Source organism: Durio zibethinus, chromosome 20 (assembly GCF_047325235.1).
Source record: "Durio zibethinus cultivar Kanyao isolate XHJ-2024 chromosome 20, ASM4732523v1, whole genome shotgun sequence".
Taxonomy (NCBI): Eukaryota; Viridiplantae; Streptophyta; class Magnoliopsida; order Malvales; family Malvaceae; genus Durio; species Durio zibethinus.
The window spans coordinates 5,401,815-5,422,580 of NC_143181.1; the positions used below are offsets into that span (position 1 = coordinate 5,401,815).

General features: G+C 33.4%; 3 protein-coding genes and 1 pseudogene across 6 annotated transcripts; 1 reads left to right on the forward strand and 3 right to left on the reverse strand.

The window, feature by feature from the left end:
- Positions 1-4,005: 4,005 nt before the first annotated feature.
- Positions 4,006-5,510, reverse strand: LOC111315634 (esterase-like; annotated as a pseudogene). Its single transcript, XR_016330696.1, has 4 exons — positions 5,371-5,510; positions 5,075-5,245; positions 4,680-4,944; positions 4,006-4,581 (listed from the first exon to the last, which is right to left on the reverse strand). The product of XR_016330696.1 is annotated as an esterase-like (transcript).
- A 766-nt stretch (positions 5,511-6,276) lies between these two features.
- Positions 6,277-8,536, reverse strand: LOC111315636 (uncharacterized protein At4g08330, chloroplastic-like). Of its 2 annotated transcripts, none has more exons than XM_022917524.2 (2): positions 8,198-8,536; positions 6,277-7,333 (listed from the first exon to the last, which is right to left on the reverse strand). In XM_022917524.2, exon 2 carries the CDS (start codon positions 6,929-6,931, stop codon positions 6,512-6,514), a length of 420 nt encoding a protein of 139 aa, XP_022773259.1. In that variant the 5' UTR covers positions 6,932-7,333; positions 8,198-8,536; the 3' UTR covers positions 6,277-6,511. The 2 variants fall into 2 exon arrangements, with proteins under 2 accessions (XP_022773259.1, XP_022773257.1); XM_022917522.2 differs by having other exon boundaries at positions 6,277-6,881; positions 8,198-8,531.
- A 1,151-nt stretch (positions 8,537-9,687) lies between these two features.
- LOC111314980 (photosystem II 22 kDa protein, chloroplastic-like) lies at positions 9,688-11,859 on the reverse strand. Its single transcript, XM_022916593.2, has 4 exons — positions 11,553-11,859; positions 11,333-11,443; positions 10,359-10,602; positions 9,688-10,043 (listed from the first exon to the last, which is right to left on the reverse strand). Exons 1-4 carry the CDS (start codon positions 11,775-11,777, stop codon positions 9,799-9,801), a joined length of 825 nt encoding a protein of 274 aa, XP_022772328.2. The 5' UTR covers positions 11,778-11,859; the 3' UTR covers positions 9,688-9,798.
- Positions 11,860-15,771: 3,912 nt separating this feature from the next.
- Positions 15,772-20,718, forward strand: LOC111315637 (filament-like plant protein). 2 transcript variants are annotated; one of them, XM_089749434.1, is made up of 5 exons: positions 15,772-16,465; positions 16,614-16,773; positions 18,260-18,452; positions 18,576-20,011; positions 20,150-20,718. In XM_089749434.1, exons 2-5 carry the CDS (start codon positions 16,663-16,665, stop codon positions 20,549-20,551), a joined length of 2,142 nt encoding a protein of 713 aa, XP_089605560.1. In that variant the 5' UTR covers positions 15,772-16,465; positions 16,614-16,662; the 3' UTR covers positions 20,552-20,718. The 2 variants fall into 2 exon arrangements, with proteins under 2 accessions (XP_089605560.1, XP_022773260.2); XM_022917525.2 differs by having other exon boundaries at positions 15,772-15,922.
- The last annotated feature ends 48 nt before the right edge of the window (positions 20,719-20,766 follow it).

Genomic DNA, 20,766 nt, shown 5'->3' on the forward strand with positions numbered 1-20,766 from the left:
TATAATAAAATTAAAACATTATATTTTATATTTTTATGTCAATATAAATTATAGTACAAAATTTTTTTAAAATATAATATAAATATATAAATTTTAATATTTTATATGATATAAATATACGAATAATTCGATATGCTATAAGTATAACAAAGTAAACAAGACTTCATACTTCCAAGTTCCCTCCTACTTTGTCCATTTACACTGTGCTACCGTGACCGAATTAATTACATCTTTGATTTGGATTATCTTTGGAGGCCATGGCTCATTCCATTTTCCTTCACCCATTTCCTTTTTCTTTTTGTCATATCTGCTCAAATTTCAATTTCGAATGTTAGACTGTTTACCAGATATTCGAGTATTTTATGATTGATCTACCACATATTACAATCTACCTATAGAGTTCAAGAATCACCACTTTGATTCAAACTTTGGATGGAGAAAATTTGAAGCAGTCTCATACAACCATTGAACTTGACTAAATTTATTAATTTTAAATATAACACGTGATACAATTTAAAGATATGAAAAAATACACGAAATTAATATAATTTAAAATTTTAATAAAAATTATATATGAATTTTATAAATATTAAAAATTATGTTTCGTATTTCACATATTGATATAAATTATAATACGATAATTTTTATATTTTATTTATATTTAATATAAAATAAATATAATATAAATATATAAATTATCAAATTTAAACTATATCTTTTATCAGATTTAATTTAAGCAAAAATAATTGGTAGGTAGTTCAATTTATTTACATTTAGTTTTTAAGGACTAAAGAATAAGTTATGCAATAAAAGATGAAAGATAATGAAGGCACGCATTTTTCATGTATAATGGCTATTGTTGTGAATCTACGTGACATGCAAATTCAATTTTCATTACATCAAACTTAGGGATCTGAAATATGCATGCTATGATTGAAGTTTAATATAAAATATTCTATCTAATCACAATCAAAAATAATTTTCATTTCTTATTAGAGGTTCAGGACCACTTGATGATGTTAGGATTTGAAATTAAAGTAACCAACAATTTACGATAACAAAATTTTAATTATCTCCAAACTAAAAGGCTACAGTACTATATGATTTGATGTTCTAATGTCAAATTTAATTAAAATCTTTGTTCATAAAATTATTGCCAATTACATTTGATTGGACCACACATCTCTATTGGTGGCATGCATCTATTATCATATGATTAAGCATAATATTGTCCTACTATGTTAACATCTCCTTTTGAGGCTTTTCATGAAAAATAAATTACTGTATCTAGAGGCCCAAACTTGATTATTGGACCGACCTGAACAGATTGATTAGCTGAGAAAATTCTACTTTGGTAATGACAAAATTTTGATAAGGGGGAATGCTACAATTTTCCACAAATGCTAATTTCAACTCAACTAAGGTTCAATAATGAAAAGAAAGAAAATTTAAGTAACGTAACATTGCATCTGTTGCATATGTTCAATACTTTAAGCCCTCTGACAAGTCAATTTGAACAGAACTTGTGGATCTGAGAAGGTCCCAGTCAATATTTGATTGAAAAAAAATTGTCTGCTGCATTTGTACGATGAGTTCCATAAAAATGATCGCATGAATTAACTGATTGTTGGATGCGATTCATAACAATCATTCCACTGCTAATGCTGCTGCCATAGTTATACTTGCTTCTGCTGCCGATGGTTGCCCAAATCCAAGAAATTTGAAGAAAGCATTGTCAGCTAAATCATTTGGTTTGTTTATCATAGTTTCAAACTAGAAGTATCAGAGATGTCTTAGAGTTATACGATGGTTGAGTTTTAATGTCAATAATTCCTTGGGGGTTAGACGGATTAAAGATTGACTTAACCATGAAAGGTTCTTTCAGAATTGAAGAACAACTTGGTTTTGTTTTTGATTGATCAAATACTGAGCCGCATCCTTCTGATATTTTGGATAGCAGGTATAGCTGCTACATTGACATGGCAGACTGAACAAAAAAATGTGGAAGACAAAATTTCCTAAAGTTTGAAAATAATAGACTCACAATTATTGAAATCAAAATTAATCAAAAAATTAATCTAATTAATTTATATAATCAATTTTTCGATAAGGTGTGGCTATCAGCAAGAATAGATAGAGCCCATTTAGCACCTAAGTTACAATTTTGATGCTTGGACTTGTTCGGCCTGGCAGGACCATCACAGCCAAGAAATGCAGGTTTATCTTCTTTTTGAGCCAATCACCTTGAAAAAGGAAGATAATGTCTCTGCCTATAACATAGCTTTGGACGGCTACAATCCCCTATGGGATAACGTGCATTCTCGGGGAAAAAAACATGTCGGCAGACTGAACTTTCCTTTCGGATCTGTTCCAAATGTCAGCATTAACAGTATTTTCACCATAGATGGTTAAAGAAAGATTTGAACTTTCTGTAATGGATACATGTATTCCAAATGGGCGTGCAGCCTTGTTTGACTTATCCATAGATGGTGACACTTGCAGTTTCTATCCATGTTGCATTTTCTCACTTTAATGTAACCTCTCTGGACATAGGACCATAATGTTCAGGTACATGAAGCAGCTTTATATATAGGTCTGAAGACTGATATAACTTGTTAGAGATATGACTTTGGAAATTTTATTACTTTTGGCAAACAATAACAACATATGTACTGGCAGGCAGGACACCATTGGTTAAGGTTAATGGTAAGTCGTCTGTCAGGCTCTTTTCAGGGGAACAAGTAGATCTGAGAAAAGATCCTGTGGAAATTTGATCAAAAACAAAATTTTTGCTGCCTCAGTGTAGTGACCTCCATCCATTTATGTAAATTATATTTAATTTATTCCTTTGAAGCCCTGTGGCATGCCATTTTTTAGTGGAAGCTGTGGACTTGAGAAGGCTCCACTCGAGATTTGACCGAAAACAAATTTATTTGTTGCCTCTATATAGTAAATTCCATCGCAATTTACTTGAAGCGAGGGGCGGTCACATGAACCGACTGGCATTTGGTGCCATTCACAGCAATTCCTCTTGAGATGACGCAGTTACTGTAGCTGTACTTGCCCCCCCCCCCCCATAGACACAGCAGGCCAGCAATGGATGCTCAAATCCTAGAAATTATTCCTAAGAAAGCATTTTTAGCTAAATAACTGATTTAATATTTGTTAATAATTTCTTATATGGAGAAGAGTAACCGACCATGCTTCTTTCGGTGACTGAAGAGAGAATACTTGACTGAATAAACGTCTACGTTTAGTGATTGCAGCTAATGGAAGGTTGTTTCTCAATTGAACAACCCCCTGCATCAGTTTCTGATTAAAATACCGAAGCCACTTCATTATGAGATTTTGCAGGGCCCGCATTGTCCTTTTGCGCTGCTGCATTGGTTGGCAGGTTGACCAAAATATACGGTAGCCAACTGATTGGACCTGTATTGTGGATCCAAAATGATCTAGCCCTCAACTTGTATAAATTCTGCAACATTTACCACCATAGGATTTCATTCATTCTGGCCGAAAGAAAAAAGACAATTGTTATATCTTAGTCCCAATGTGTCATGGCTCAAGGGCAAGGCTAAGCCCATTTAGCTCCAAGTTTAGCTAGGATCTTAGGGCCCAGACTCGTTCAGCTTACTAATTCTGGGCCAAAATTTGTTGTTTCATGACATATAATTACCGAATAAATTTATAAATTAGATATTATAATCAAACCAACAATTATATATAATGTCAGGGAATCTATAAATGAAATATTATCTCCGCCGTGTATACTATACATATTTTAAGGAAACAAACAGCTTATTCCTTTGATAATGTTCCTACTGTGAGAATTATAAGGTTTAAGATCTCATACTTTTAGTTTAATTGTTAAAGATGTTTGAAGAGACATCAAAGACTTAATTTCGAATCAGGTCTCTTTATTTTCTTTATTTGTACTAAAACTTTACCTTCCTGATGTAACAAAAAAAGAAAGAATTACAAGGTTCAGCATAGTGTCTTCATGTTTCTTAGAGAAGGATTTGAACTTTCTGTGATGCAAATATTGAAAAGGGCAATCTTTTATTTTTCCTGGAATTTGGCCACTTTTATGCTACCCCTCTAGTATGGGACCATATCACCATCATGTTTAAGTAAATGAAGCAGACTTGTATTATCTCAGAACTGATGATGAAAATCTGATATACAACTGTAAATTTTATTACTTTTGGCCAATAGTAACAACGTATTCTCCAGCAATGAGGTAGACACTTATTTAGATTACATACAATAGTAACTAGTTAGATTTTGGTTTATTCATGTCTCTATGCTTCACAAAAACTTCATTTGAAGTTCTCTGGCAAGCCCGTTTCAAAGGAACATGTGAATCTGAGAACGATCTGGTGGAAATTTGATCAAAAACAAACTTGTTAGCTGCATTAGTATGGTGAATTCCATCCCAAACTGCATGAACTGAAGGACGATCACATGAACCGACAAATATCTTGGTACCATTAACTGTAATTGTTCCTCCACATAGAACTTCAGTGCTGTAGTTGTACTAGCCTCCATAGCACCAACATGTCACAAGGGGAAGCTCAAATCCTGGAAATAATTCAGAATCAGATATAAACTAGCCCATATAAAACTTTATTTCTTTTTAGGAAAAAAATCAGCAAATGTTATGCAGTCTAGGGGCATACGGTGTTTTTGGGGTTTAGCCAACAGGGAATACTAGACAGAGTAGATGTCTACATATGTGAATGCAGCCGAAGGAAGTTCATTTCTGAGTTAGGCTACTGCCTCCTTCAACTTGAGATTAAAAAAATGAGCTACTTCATAGGAGGCTTTAAGCAAACCAGCAGAGTCCTTTTTTGGTGAGGAAAAAGCAGTCAGAACGTAAGGCAAGCAACCAATTGGTCCTGTGCTGTGAACCCAAAATGATCTTGCTCCTAAACTGTATATATTCTGCAAAAAATAGAACAAAATGAAAATCAAACTCCATACAAACCCTGAATTGTTCAAAAAATTAGGGTTTTAGGGGGGGGGGGAGAGATGAACTTCTAGAACTATGAATCAAATCACTCAATAGGATTACCTTAATATTTGCTGAGAATTTGTTGATTATATCGCGAACTAAAGCATTAACCATCTTGTATTGTCATGTTTGCCAAGAACCCTTCTCCAAGATCATTTTGGCCAATATCAACAGTGTATAAAGCTTTTGGAAAATACACTTCCTTGGGCATTAAACTTGCAAGCAACCCTCCTATGTATGCAAAAGATCTTCAAAAACTTGGCAATGAAATCTTGCTGCAAATATTGATAATACCAATTGAAATCAACTTCCATAGAAAAATTGTGATTAAAGATGGTACTTAAATAGATACTCACCACGTTCCCTAATCAATTGTGATCTGGATTTGAATTGCTCAAACTGAGTACTGTAGATCCAAATAGATTGGACTAAATCCACCATTAGGGATAATCCTATTCGGTAATCTGAATGTAGATTCTGCAGTGGCAAAGTTCATACCGTGGGAGAAATTAGTTCTCAGTGAATCAAGATATGCATTAATAAATGGGAGACCAAATGCCTCAGCCGACACAACAGAAGTAAAAAAGTAAACGAGACAACTTTTAACCATGAAAAATCCAACATTAATCACACGTACAAGAAATTATATTTCTAATAGAAACTAGCAAAACAATGTACAGTACATGAAAACTCGTTTCTTTCTCTTTCAACATCGTTTCATCTGTGCGAACTTGCGCCAATAATAATGGTTAACCAAGATATTACATACCTATGAAATCTATGACGAGCCGCCCGTCGGAGAAACGGCGGGCAGGCATGTGATAGTAGGTATCTCCCTAAGGAGACGTGGGAGTATAAGAGCCAGCAGCATATCCGCCAGTGTCCGAATTAGAGTCGCCTAAGTTATAGAGAGCTGCGATATTACAGTGTTTATGTGCCTAGACGACGGGGTTCAAAATGGCTGCATGGAGTAGGAGTTGGAGGAGCATGAAAAAGAAGAGGGATATGGCTTGTTTGGACGTGAGTACAATAAAGACGGGTATGCTGTTGGGAAAGCATTAATCAAAAGAAGAGGTGTTTGGTTTATGAAGTGCTGACGGTACATGTAGAATTTTCTTCACACAGCCTAAATAGATATCTTGGCCTTGACAAATTAGATCAATTTGACCGGTTGATGTTGAAATTTTTGCTGTATATTTTATTACTACGTTAAATTTACACAATAAACTCCAGTGAAAAATGAGGTTACTTTGCTCACCCGATTCGACCCCTTGAAAATTCCACATTACATTCCATTGATATACTTTTCTGTACATGATTTACCATGAAATATTGAGAGGACATTAATTTTAACAAAAACAACAGCAAAGAAACATAGAAGGAAAGGACTCAAAACACTATAGACAATAGTAATCCCACAAGAAAATCCCCAATATAATCCTCATAATTTGTGATATCACAATATAATCCCCAAATGAGGAAGACAATTCTAGTAAATCACACAATAAGTGGAGTGCCAAGTTCTTCAGCAGATGAAGGCTGTAACGCACGGATTCTAACATCATATTTTCTATGGCCAGAAACTTCATTACCAGAGGGTGAATCAGATCCACCTAATATAAAAGCATTTCCAATGTGGTTGCCACACTTGCGGCAGAGAAGTTTGGTTCTACGTCGGAACAAACCCCACGAGTGCTTTGAAAAGTAGGGAACACATTGGAATTCATCAACTTGTGTAAATCTGCTCTCATCTATATTGAAGAATGATATAATCCCTCGCTTTATAGATTTTCCATATTTAGAACCAATTGTTGCCGTGTTTCGACTAGAGGAGCTTAGGTTTAGCTCATACCCACAAGAACCACAGCTGCAAGAAAGAATTGATTCCACCATTTTATCTTCAGAAATGTAACTCATGAGGTATTGCAATCATCCTATATCATATATATTCCATATGTTGCTTATGTTGTCTTACAGATCTGTTACTGAAAACAAGGCGACTAGAATTTCAACAATTATTCCCTTTTCAACATATTACTACATCAGAAGGTTTACAGAGGAAGGCATCATAATTTGTGGTATTGGAAGCATCACAGAAGCTTTCCGATTTTTTCTGTAGTCATTGCAATCATAAATAACTTTAGAATTAACAATTCTTGACCACATAAAAGTGGTAGTACTAGCACTTTAATTCTTACTGTCAACTACTCAAATGAAAGAATTTGCAGATTTCAATTTTCAAATGCCAAAGTAATAGGAAACTGTAACCCTATTTCAGTATAACCATCCCATCTGAGTTAATCGCCTGCCTTCAATAATCTAGGTCAAACAGAGCAGATGAGTTACAGAAATTTAAGTACTTGTAGTAACAGCCAAATGAAAGGAATCAAAATACAACTGAGCAACCCATAAAAAATGAATCTTCAGATGTTTCATTACTATATCTACCAACTATCAAGCAAGCCACAGTACCTGAAGAAGTGAAGTTACCATAAATGCATAATAACATAGACAATCATTTCACCTACATCCTAATAAACCTGTAATAAATATGTTTGCTATGATAAATATCATCAGCCAGTAACAACCAGAATAATATAACAAGAAAAGCAAAACGCAGAGAAGTTAGCTCATTCCTAAGCCCAAACTCCCCAATTCATAATTTTTAACATTGATCGAGTAGGTTACTACTGCAGCAACATTAACATTCACCATGGTACTGATTTTGCATAGAAATCATAGTGACTAAGCCAATTTCACTAAGATAAATAAGCACTCCAATGGTAAAACAGGATAGGTTTTTTTTTTTTTTTTTTTCTGTTATCTTTGAAGATTTCTATTTCAACATTGTCATCCCAGGTGGTCCCATTAACAACCAATTTTAATTCTTATAAAGATTTTCTTTCAATGGAAAGCGCATTTAAAATTCAGCTTTGTACTCCAGTTAACATTTAATAATTTACTCTTTATTAATCTAAATCTCTCCCCTGCTTTACAATCAATCGAGACAAAGGTAAAAACAGACACAGTCAACGTGCTCAACTTCCTTCATAAATCAACAAAAAACAACAAACCCAGAATAAAAAATCTCATAACAAACAAAACCCAGAAATCAAAATCCAAAATTTGAAACATCCTATTCAACAAAAGAACCAATCAAAATTTAGCCCAGAAAGAACAAACCTGTAAGTTACATGTCTTTGAGAAGCAAAAGAAAAAGAGTGATGGGGATTCTCCATTATTTTTTCTTCTTCTCACAAAATCAACAGCTCTGATTAAGACTTTGAAGCTGACGGTGCTAAACAAGACCAACTTCTAAGTTCCAATTGAGATGCTAACTGCTGAGTTGGGTGAGGAATGTGTCCCCTGATCGTTGCTCAATCTTCAGGGGCTGAGTTAGAGAAAAGAAAAAGAAAATTTTATACAAAACAGAAGCAGTTCGAAGATAAGAGGAGAGAATTCCTTGTAGAAAAAGGAGAATCTTCGAGGTTTTGGCTGTCCTTTTCTTAGTGATGACGTGGTTATATTACCATTTTTCAGAAGTTAAATTGTCGGGTTGGCAGGCAATTCTATCTTTCTTTCTTTTTTTTTTTTTTTAAGAGCAGAACTACGTGACACAAATTCAAACACACGGCTACGCGGACAAATCACTGCTCCCGTTGTCCATGTTTCAAAGGCATGGTCGGCTATAAAATTAAAGTGTTTTGATAATCGACCGACACAAGCTTAAGACCTTCAAAAATAAAAAAGGTAAGCTAGTTAGTGGCAAATCCCAGGAATTCCAAAACCCTTCTCTCAGGATTCGGATTCCCTGCAGATAACTGCTTTTTCTGTTTTAGATTCTGTTAGATGTAATCGTGTAGGATAAAGAATCTAATTCCTTGATGCCTAATGTAGTATTAGTGTGTTGAAAAAAAGTTTGGTTTGAAAAAAATATTTTTGAAAAGTGTTATGAAAATTTATTGCGAAAATTTATTATTAAAATTTTTGAGTGTTTAATATTGATGTAAAAAATTAAAATGTTTAAAAAGGATATAATATTATAAAGAAAAAAATTATTTTTGTTAAAAATAAATAATTAAGTGAATATTTAATTATTTTATTTTCAAACCATAAATTTCAAATCTCAATTACATCTTTCAATTGGCTTACTTTTAGTTATAAAAAATGTTTTTAACACAAACAATAGTATATTTAACATTTTTTTTTTGTGTTCAAAACCTTTATTTTTAAACCTAAATGCCATATTACAAAGGGTCTTGTATTCTTAAATGTATTTTTAAATGTCTTTGGAGTTCGGAGGTAGATATCATAATTCTAATTACAACAAAATAATATAATAAGAAAATGGTACCAAAAATATATTAAAAAATATAATTTAAAATTTTAACAAAAATTATATATAAATTTGATAAAAATAAAAATAAATTATATTTGATATTTTATTATAAATAATAACACGATAATTTTTATATTTTACATGTGTTATACACAAAATAAATAAACATAAATATGTGAATTGTCATTTCAATTTAAAGGTGTGTTTCTTTATAAATTGTAATCTTGTTCTTTTTTTTTTTCCACAATTCGCATCTGCTAAATTTTACCGTCCATCTTTTTTTTTCCTCTATTCTATTATTGTTGTTGTTTAAAGCAATGTGGATGCAGCCCAATTGAGTTAAGCAAATCCATTGATGCAAAAGGGCAGACAGGAGATAAAGGGAGAGAAAAATAGTATCATGATTTTACAAGTTGCTCATAAAATCTGTAATAACAACGGGCATTTACTCTTCATCTTCATCTGTTAAAAATTTACCAGTCCCGGGATTTATAGCAGCAAAGAAGAAGAAGGCAACGTTGAACAACACAAGGGGTTCAATATCGTTAATGGGGATTCCTGTCTCAATGTTTAGTTGTGCCAGAGCTCCTTTCCCTGTAATAATTTCTCCTATCAATGAGAAAACAATACCCAGCTGAGCCAATCTTCCAACAAACAGTTCATTTGACTTTGTGAATCCAAACAATGGACCTGATACCAAAGCACAAGAAAACAGACCAATATCCTTTAGAACACAAGCCATGGCATGATCATATCGAAATATTGAACTTTGGTTCTAACATGTTAGATTGTAAATTAAATAAATCTTGAATTTATTTAGTTCAGTTGATTTATACGATCATTTTAATATAAAACAGATCTAAATTCAAATCTCAATACTTAAATTTTTTTTTATCCCAAATTGCATCCTCCTTTGTACAAAAAATAATAATAATAATAATAAATAAGGTCTACCAACTTTATTAAATTGGATTTTTTTTTTTTTGGGAGTGGCATAACGTATACCTCCTTCCTTGAGACCCAATGCACCCCTGATGCCTTTGCCAGGAGGGATAACTGCTCCTTCAATACCTGTAGGAGGGTCATCCACAAAGCGACCTCGGTCACCCAGAGCTCCTATTGCTCCAAGGAGGGTGAAAAGAATGAAGAAGAGAAGAAGGGGTTCAGCTTCATAGATGGGAATTCCAGTCTCCAGGTTCAACTGTGCTAGAATTCCTTTCCCTGTTATTGCTTCACCTAGCAAGGATGCCTGCAAGATTGCACCAAAAGTGAAATGCATTCCCCATTTTACTTTCACTAGACAATACGGCATTTCAGTTTTTCCTCCGGTAATAAATTAATCACTCTACCCTTTTTGTTTTCTGTTTTTTACTGCCCGGAAAACAGTGGGACAAGCTGACATTTCTAACAGAACAGCACCAACACTTAAGAACAATGTATTATTTGAACAACCAAAGGAGCAAATCAAATCTCTAATTCATGACACTAGCTGATCATAGAGTTTATTTTATTCAACCTTCCTCACTAACTACAAACAAAAATTTGCTTTCACGAAACTTAACTAATAATTTCCTCCGACTTATCATTGTGAAAAAATGAAACCATTTTCAAGCAAATTGTTAATCTTAACGTAATATTATGAAATTATGTAGTCAACACATAACATTATGGATTATGATGTTATAATTAGAATAATATATAATATTACGATATGATTACGAATTACGTGATTTTTTACTTAATTAATTAGTGAGAGTTTTCTGCAATTAAATAGGATATTTCTATATAATATTTTGTCAAACTAGTGAATACAAAAATTTTTCTCTTCTAACACGTGACAGATTCGGGATATTTTTTCTAATTACAATGTTTCTTTCAGGCAGTATTGTAAAAAAACACAGGAAACTTAGACTAGCCAAGTGCTAACTAAACCAATTATATTGCTTGCTTGAAACGAAGTTCTTAAGGAAATTACTTACAGCAAAGCCAAGCATGGCAACACGTCCCACAAAGAGCTCATTTTGCTTGGTAAAACCAATCCCACCAGAGGTGCCAAAGATTCCATCTTCAACCTTTGGCTTTTGTGCAACCTTTTGGGATTAAAAAAAAATAAAACTAAAATCAAGTTATACCCCATTAAAAGATACTCATGGCACCCAAAAAAAAAAAAAAAACCCAGAAGGAATTAAAAAAGAATACCTTCTTGGGAACCGCTTTGGTCTTTGATTTGAAGATTGCAAAAGTGGTAAAAGCTTTAGATGAAGTAGCAACACCATTAGAAGGTGGATTGAACAAGAAATGAGAGAAGGGTTTAGGCTTTAATCCTTGAGGTTGGAAATGGAGTAAAGGTTGGCTTCTCTTCAAGTTCACTACATGACTAGTTGAAACACTAGTATTAGACATGAGTAGCACCGTTTGAGCCATAGATCAATTTCTTCTTATCTCAGATATCTTTTTAATATTGGAGAGAGTGTGGTAGGTTTTTTAAACTGTTCTTTTCTCTTTTAATGCATCCTATTTGTGCTTTTAAAGGACACAGATATGGTTGTGGTGCGAGAGCTAGTCACAGGCAATGAGAATGCCCACGTCGTTCTGTACTTGTTTTTTTGTGTTGGGAGATAATTTTATGCATAAATTTTATTTTCTTCTATCAAACAATCTTTTATAAGCCCTGAAATTAACAGCCAAAAAGTTGTGGGACACAAGGAAAAGTATTTCTTTGTGCCAAAAGTTTGACGCTGCACCCTTCTCAAATGTAGTTGTATAATTTATTGAAAGATGGTTAAATTTTTAATTTTTTTTATTAGGAGTTTAAATTTGGATAATTTGAAATACCAAACTCTTACGATAGTTTTTAAAATCCAAAATTATTGGTAGTTTACTTGTTTCTCAACATTGTAAGACTGAAACAAAAATTAGGTAAACAAAAAGAAGATATTTCAATAAAAATAATAGTATTATATCTTTAACCATCTTCCGTCGGTTTTCAACTTGGCAACAATCCTGGAAATGAGAGGACTCTAAATCTTATAATCTTAGGGTGATTCTGTCTGCAAAAAAAAATCTGTGGTGAAGATGCAAAGTGATCTAGAAAAAAGCCACAATGACACACGTCATGGAGTTTTGTCTTGGGTCTTATTCAGAGTTGGCTAATTGGCTGAAACCGAGTCAAGTCCACCCAATTGTTGGAGATGTGAGCCACACGGTTGCTGATGTACCTGTTCACTGTGTTTCTGTTCTGTTCCCCTCCGTGAAAAAGTGACAACATGCGACAAAGGTATCTAGAATATTCTGACCACTCATGCCGTTCACCTGGTTTTTTTTCATGAGTCCTTAAGCCCTCTGTCCTTCTGGGTCTGGGCTGTTGTTTGAAACCATTATTCAACTGACGCACAGGCCTAATAGCTTTCCTGGTTTAACATCTAAACCATTTCATCTCAGCCCAAAAAGAAGTTTAGGCCTCTACATGCCATGCACGGAATTCTCAAATCACCAATGATGAAATATGAATCTAATTACAGCAATAAATTCAACTATAAATTCAAAATTATAGTTTTAATAAAATGTTGATTATCAATTGATATATTATTAAAATTGATATTTAAAGATTACGGATTTAAAATAATTTATATATTAATATTCTCTTTAATTAAATAAATAATAAATAAAAAGATTTAAAGGTAAATTAAAAAATTAAAAAAAAAAGACCGGAAAGTTCAAGTTTGGACATTAGGCTATTGCTTTGCCTCTCCCTGTATAATTGGCCTTTTTGTTTTACCAAAAAGAAAAAAAAAAAAAAAAAGGCTAGCCTATGATGCTCAAGAATGATTGCCTTAAAGTGTCATTAACAAATTACATTTAAGATTTTATTCTCTGATATATTTTTTACTAAAAGTTAAATTTGAATTAATTTATATAATTATTTTTAAACACAACATATAATAAGTTTAAAATTTAATATTTAATATTTATTATCCCTCCTTTTGTTTTTAGACAATAACTTCCTTTATAAAATAAAAAATAAAAAATTTGAGTTGGCAAGAAAAAAACTCCTTTTATCCACTGAGCTAATCCCAAAACCATTTACAAAAAAAAAAAAACGAAAGACACTTGTTGGTTGAGACAATTCCTTGAGTATCAATCGAAAGGATTTTACCATTTAAGCTCCTCAACCTCCTTTCTTGTAACATTATGGCAAGTAATGACCCAACATACTTTAAAGAGTTTTGACTTTTATGAGATGAGTAGTTAGTTGCTTGCTCCTCTCCCACACAGCCTCTGATGTGATGCCCCATCCCTCCATGGAATAATTAATTGTAACTCGTGCACTCATTTAACCTTTTTTTTTTATTAAAAAAAGTTGGCCATATTCCCTTTCTATATCCGGGGCAACACTGCTGAATGATTGTGATTTGAAATTTCAAAAAAAAAAAAAAATCAGAGATGCAAAAAGTTACAGTCTGGCAGCATCATCTGAATCGTAACTCATAAAATATACCCCATGCATACCCCACCATCAGCATTTGAATAATTGTTTCGAATTCAAATATATATATATATATATATTAATTTTGAGATAAATAAATTATTTATTAGATCAAGATAAGATATATCGTATTTGATAATTTAAAATAAGTGATTATAAATCGCATATTTAATATGATCTAATAAATGATTACTGATAAAATTCGAAATCAAAATTTTTTCATCGAAAAAAATAAACGTAATCGATTAAATAAATTTAATCGATTGAACCAATCAATTATTGATAATTCAAATATTTTTTTATTTTGTATACAAAGGCTTATGAAGATCTTTGGCCGGTCATCTCCAATCTTAGATTTGAAATTAAAAATTTTAAATTAATATTAATATTAAATTTTAATTATCAAAATATTTTTAAAAAAATTTTAAATTAAAATATGTACATTTCGATTTCACTTATAAAATTATTTATGAATTTAATAAAATGATACATACCCCAAACAAGTTACAAACGGAATTAAAGAAATAAAATTTGGACATTTAAATATTAATTACTCTTAATATATATTATAATTAGTAGGTACTTAATCTTGCATGAAGTCAAAATTTCATATTCAATCTTTGAATTTTCGTGCATTTTAGGGAAATATGTAAAAGCAACAATCATATGATATTCAAATTAATAATAATCTTGAACAATCACTACAGCCATAATTGATATTTTTCTACATTCAAATCATACAAATTAACATTTGAGAAATTATTCCAGCAACATAATTAGTTGCTTTTATTAAAAAAAATTTATCATACCCTATTTGAAGGAAATTATTGGATTAATTCCCCCATCATTAAAATACTAGAATACATTATTATCCTTTTTATCATTGAAAAAGAAAAATATCCAATAATTTGAGAGAGAGGGGAGAAAGGGGGAATGGGAAATGGGTCCTCCTCCCACGTGACAAAAGCGCATTATATCCTTCTGCCTCTGGCCAGGCCTCCACCACTGTAAATTGTCCTCCACGTGACTTCCGAGTGCTAGAATGGACCAAACCTCCCTATGGTTAGAAAAACATGGGTTTTCATTTTTATTTTTTAATTAACCTCTCCGACTCAAAATATTCACTATATATTGATTTTCATATAGTTTAAAGAAAAAAATTTTACTTTTAATATATTTAATATTAAGTTTTAAATATTTTTATAAAATTAAAGTTTTAAGGTTGAAAAATTAAAAAAATCATAAAAATGATTTTAAAATATAAAAAAATAAAAATTTTAGATATCATATCTAATAAACCCAAAAAACCTAACCGGTTACCAGAGGCAGTGACACCATCTCATTGGATTCTTCCACTGGACCAAAAGGACAAACAAAGCAATAGTTCGAAAAGCAAAGCAAAGCAAAGCCTGATAAATAGTCTCAGTGAGACAGACAAAGTACTCAAAATTGAAGATACAGGCAGAGGAAAAAAAGTTTTTTTTTTTTCTTTCCCGCAACTGTGTTTTTTAAGAAACCTACAAAATTTGACAGTCAAGATTATTAATCAAAGCCCCCATTAATGTTTCTGCCATGCTACAATAACCTGTAATCAACTTCCCTGGGCGGGAATTAAGGGCCAGCTCCATTTCAAAAACTAAATTAAAAAGAAAGAACTTTTTAAAAGAGGAAAAAGCTGGAAAGGTTGGTTTTTGAGTTTGAGGCTTCCAACTCTTTCAAACTCATCACAGCTTCACATTCACGAATCACATGCTGTAATCTGTTTGCATATATATATATATATATATATATATTTTTTTTTTTAAATTTAAGTACATTTGAATAAAAAAGAACACCCAAAGGGAGAAAAAACAATAGCAAGAAAAGGCCAAGAAATAGAAGCCCACGTTATCTGAAAACCTGTTATAACAGTGTTTTTTTAGCTGATTATCTGCTGACATTCCGCAGATTTTCTTGCAGAGTTTGTTTTAGCATTTTTTTTTCCCTTAAAACTAAGGTTTTAAATCTGAACCCAACTTTAGTTTTTCATTTCTTTTTTGGTTCCCCATCTGGTTTAAGGTTCTTTCTTTGCCTTCAGTCAAAGGTATTTGATCTGGGTCAACTCAGCTGCTCTGATTCCTCCAAATTGTTCCCTTCTTTTATTTGATATCTCTGAGATGGTTGTATATCTGGGATTTATTTACATTTTAGAGAAATTTAAAGAAGACGCTTTTGAGCTCGTTAGCTATGACGGGTAGCTGAGGTTTAGGATTTTTTTTTTTTTTTGGGTTTTCTATTTCTGGGTATATCTTTTTAGCGACTGTTACATTGATTGAGTTTTATCCTTCTTGGTAGTGGTTTTTCTTTTTTTTTGAAAGATTTGAAAAATGAGATGGGGAGTTCTAGCTAGTTTTGTGATTCAAGTAGTGGGTGTTTTTAGTGACATTTGAAATACTATTTATAGTAATTAAAGCTGCGATATTCTTCTATTCTTAAGCCAAGTATTTTAAGAATTATTTTCCTTTCCCTCCGTTAAAAAAATTAAAGAATTTGTTTGGGTTTTTAAAGTGTTACTGTTATTCTGTTGATGGTGTTGTTGGGATTCGACAGTTAAAGGGTTAGATTTGAAGCAAAGCTGAGAAAAATGGTAAGCCAAGTAAATTTGGTATTTTTTAATGTTTTAGATTGCTGAAAGTTCTACATTTTAGGGGGTTTGCTCATATTCTTTTAGAGGATTTTCCGGTGGGTATATGGTGACATCTTGAACAAAGGTTTGCTTCTTTCTTTGTTTGCAGATGAACATTCTCTGATGAGCAGATTGATGTTGGACTGTTGGAGTTTGCTATGGAAAAAAGGAAATGGTTGTGGAAGAGGAAGTCTTCTGAGAGGAGCCCCGGTGAAACTGAGAGTTCCGGATCGATTTCTTCGCTTTCTGAGAGATATTCCGATGATCAGGTAGGTGGATAACCTCCTCCTTAATTATGACCAGTTTTAATTATTGACTTTCAGAAAGCTTGATTTTTTTTTTTTTTGGTGTGTGGAATTGAATGTTGTTGGTTAATTTTTCTTTTGTCATGGCTTAATTGCTAGATTCTGATGCCATGCTCCCATTAATGTGAATTCTTGAGTTTTTCTGTTTGTATCAGTAATACATTTTACCTCTCATCTCCCTTACAAGGTTTCTTTCTATTGCCAGAAATCCCTTGATAACAGTTTTGACTTCTGCTCCTTTTGCTGTTAGTTGCTTGAAGTTCTTTTGCCTCAAGTCTGCTGCTTATCTCAATCAAACTTTTTTTGATCTGATTTTACACAACTATTTGCTTTCACGTCTTTGGCATTTAAGTGATTCATTCCCAGTCATTAAAATAGTATGAAAAGAGGAGATAAGTAGCATAAAGAAATAGTGTGAAGTTTGGTATGAGTTAAACTTCACATGCCGACCGGGGTGCTAAATGTTACACAACAACATGATGTGCCCTGGATAGTTGACAATTGTAGTGCTTGAAGAGTGAATAATTTTACAGTAACTTATCCTTTTCCAATATATCTTTTTCACATTACTAATCAGCTGTCAGAATATGCAAAGTTCTTTCTAATAATTTCTAATGAACTATTGATATAAATCTCCCAATTTAGATTTTTTTTTCTACTTGGGCGAAAGGTGAAAGTACACGAAGGCATATTAGGGTGTTAAATTTGTCTTTTAAGGTGCTTTTGGTATGATGTCTAGTGGTGCCATGAGGTTTATGGCATACAAATTAAATGATCTTAGTGGATAACGCATCATTGTAATTTGATAGCAAGCTTATTTTTCAACTAAATAGTAGCTTTTAGTTGAAATAGGTGGAGGTTAATGTAGAGAAACCTAAATGATTATTCAGGATGGTAATTTCTAAATCTACATGTTGATTGAAAGCATCTTGTGAAGCACAAACTAGACAGGTGGGAACAGTGTAGTTACAGACTTACAGTCTCATCTCCAGCTAAAGGTTTCCATGTTTCTGTTCTGGGATAGAGTCTGAGCTGCTTTGCTCTTCATAGTGATGGCTGCTTTACTAACAAAGATAAATTGTTGTACTTTTACAAAAGTATATAATTGGATGTCTTCACCTAAGATATGCTTTGTGGAACCAGATATCTCAGAAAAAGTGAATAAAATTTATATTTCCAAGGACATTAAAGCATTTACAATCAACAATGCTTTTTTGAGGAAAGAAAGGGAAGCACCTGCATATTAATCACCCCCCTTTTTAAGATGTTCTTTCTATTTGTTGCTTGCAAGCAATCTAAACCAATATTCTTTTTCTTTTATACTTCTATGGTAGAGTTAAATTGTGCTTGGTGTTTTCTATTAAGCTCCTCATTTTCTAATATTTAATCCAGAATCGAGTTGGTTTTTCCCAATTAAAATTGATTTTCATCTCTCTAATTGTTGAAGCAGGAGGCTTTCAAGGCATCACCTAATAATAACACACAATCACCTGGAGTGTCATCAAAGGCTTCAGCCAATTCTGAAGATGTTAACGATAGAATTAAGAGCTTGACAGAGAAATTATCAGCTGCTCTAGTTAATATTAGTGCCAAAGAGGACTTGGTGAAGCAACATGCCAAAGTTGCCGAAGAAGCTATTGCAGGTGTTACTTACACTTTCATGTTAGTTAACATGTTCAATATGGTTTATTCATTTTTCACATTCACCATTTTTCTCTTAGTTATAGTCTACTTACTATGTTTTTGTTTTTTTTTCCAAACTTTAGGTTGGGAAAAGGCTGAAAGTGAAGTAGTGGTATTAAAGCAAAAACTTGAGGCTGCTGTTCAGCAAAACTCAGCCCTAGAAGACAGGGTGAGCCATCTTGATGGAGCTCTCAAGGAATGTGTTAGGCAGCTAAGACAAGCAAGAGAGGAGCAGGAGCAGAAGGTCCATGAAGCTGTGGCAAAGACTACCCGGGATTGGGAAATGACCAAACTCAAACTTGAAAGCCGGTTCCTTGAGCTCCAAAATAAAGCTGAAGCCGTTAAGTCTGAGCCCCCTCCTCGCTTCAGTCCTGACCTTTGGCATAAGATTGAAGCTTTGGAAAAGGAAAATTCAGCCCTCAAGCTTGAGCTCTCATCTCAGTTGGAGGAGATGGAGATCAGAACAATTGAAAGGGACTTAAGCACCCAAGCAGCTGAAATAGCTAGCAAACAACACTTAGAGAGCATAAAGAAGGTAGGAAAGCTTGAAGCAGAGTGCCGAAAACTCAAAGCTATGACTTGTAAATCATCCTTGGTTAATGACCATAAATCCCAAGTGGCCTCCTCAATTCATGTTGAATCCCTCACTGATAGTCAATCCGACAGTGGAGAACGGCTTAATGTTGTGGAGATTGATACTTGCAAGATGAGTGACTTGGAGGCAAACAAAGGAGAACCAAGTTGTTCTGACTCATGGGCTTCAGCCTTAATTGCTGAACTTGATCAATTCAAAAATGGAAAGGTCATCAACAGAAATCCCCCCAGTTCTTCTATTGAGATTGATCTCATGGATGATTTTCTTGAGATGGAGCAACTTGCTGCATTGTCTGAAACCAAGAGTGAAAATAAATGTCTTGAATCAAAAGCTACTGCCAAACAATCTAATGATGGTGATAGCTCGTTGAAGTCTGAGCTTGAAGCCATGATTCATCGATCAGCAGAACTCGAAGAGAAGTTGGAGAAGATAGAAGTTGAGAAGGCTGAACTAGAAATTGCTCTTTCCAAAAGTCAAGAAAGTCTTGAAGCATCAGAACGACAGTTGAGGGACACTGAAATAGAATTGGAGGAGTTGCAAAGGGAGCTCTGCATGGCAAATGAAGCAAAGCAACATCTTGAGTCTCAACTCAGTAGCATGGAAACAGATGCAGAGACACTGTCAGCTAAGATTGACTCATTAGAAGCAGAAATTGAAAAGGAAAGGGCCTTGTCGGCACAAGTTTCAGTTAATGCAAATGAATCAAAGAAACTTCTTGAGTCTCAACTCATTAGCATTGAAGCAGAAGCTCGAACAATGTCTGCAAAGATTGATTCATTAGAAACAGAAGTTGAAAAGGAAAGGGCATTGTCAACACAAATTACAATCAAGTGTCAAGAATTGGAAGAAGAGCTGTCAAAGAAGAGACAGGAAGCTGAGTTCCAGCAAACTACAAGCTCAAACGTTGAATTGAAGATAAAACAGGTAACTCTTCAGTCTTCGTGCATTTACACTTTCTTAATGCGTCTCAATGTCCCAGTAATTATTGATTTACTAGAGAGTTTCAAAATTGTGGTCTATTCCATCTTTCTAATAGTCATGACTCATGAGACACTATGGCAGGAGGATTTGGCTGTAGCTGCTGGAAAACTTGCTGAGTGTCAAAAAACAATAGCATCTTTAGGGCAGCAATTGAAATCACTTGCAACACTCGAAGACTTCTTAATTGACACCATGAGCATACCAGAGTTCTCTGGAGGAGGATCATTGATTCCTAAAGCTGGTGGAGAACCTTGGAAATCACTTTCTAATGAAACATTTTCACTCAAAAGAGATCCAGAGTCTCCAAGAGTCAGTGCTGGCCATTCTGGTCCTTCAGTAAATAAGAACGATGGATACACACCTCCATCTTCATCCTCATCTTCATCAGTTGTGTCATCAAATCATGTTAGTTCAGAGAAGAACCGAAATGGATTTGCAAAATTTTTCACTCGAAGTAAGAACGGGATACAACTAGAAATTTAAGAGACTTAGATTTGGTGTAAAACAAAGAAATTGTTTTTCATTCGAAAGACAGGTTAAATGCTGTTTAATCACTATTAATTAGTTCACTTTTAGGTTGTCTTATTTATACATGAATGGTTGTCTGGACTCTGGATATAAAGTTTCAAATTGGAATTTTAGATTTCAAATGCTTGGGGTTATTCTTTCTGTAACATTAACTTGATAGCAAAATCCTT

Excerpts from the sequence above, each read along its gene's own strand:
- LOC111314980 (XM_022916593.2), bottom strand. The coding sequence starts at position 11,777 with ATGGCTCAAACGGTGCTACTCATGTCTAATACTAGTGTTTCAACTAGT. Across the intron at positions 11,444-11,552 it reads CCAAAGCGGTTCCCAAGAAG|GTTGCACAAAAGCCAAAGGT; the intron begins GTATTCTTTTTT and ends TAATCCCAAAAG. Across the intron at positions 10,603-11,332 it reads TTGCCATGCTTGGCTTTGCT|GCATCCTTGCTAGGTGAAGC; the intron begins GTAAGTAATTTC and ends GCAATCTTGCAG.
- LOC111315636 (XM_022917522.2), bottom strand. The coding sequence starts at position 8,253 with ATGGAGAATCCCCATCACTCTTTTTCTTTTGCTTCTCAAAGACATGTA. Across the intron at positions 6,882-8,197 it reads CAAAGACATGTAACTTACAG|CTGTGGTTCTTGTGGGTATG; the intron begins GTTTGTTCTTTC and ends TCTTTCTTGCAG.
- LOC111315637 (XM_089749434.1), top strand. The coding sequence starts at position 16,663 with ATGGAAAAAAGGAAATGGTTGTGGAAGAGGAAGTCTTCTGAGAGGAGC. Across the intron at positions 16,774-18,259 it reads AGAGATATTCCGATGATCAG|GAGGCTTTCAAGGCATCACC; the intron begins GTAGGTGGATAA and ends TTGTTGAAGCAG. Across the intron at positions 20,012-20,149 it reads TTGAATTGAAGATAAAACAG|GAGGATTTGGCTGTAGCTGC; the intron begins GTAACTCTTCAG and ends ACACTATGGCAG.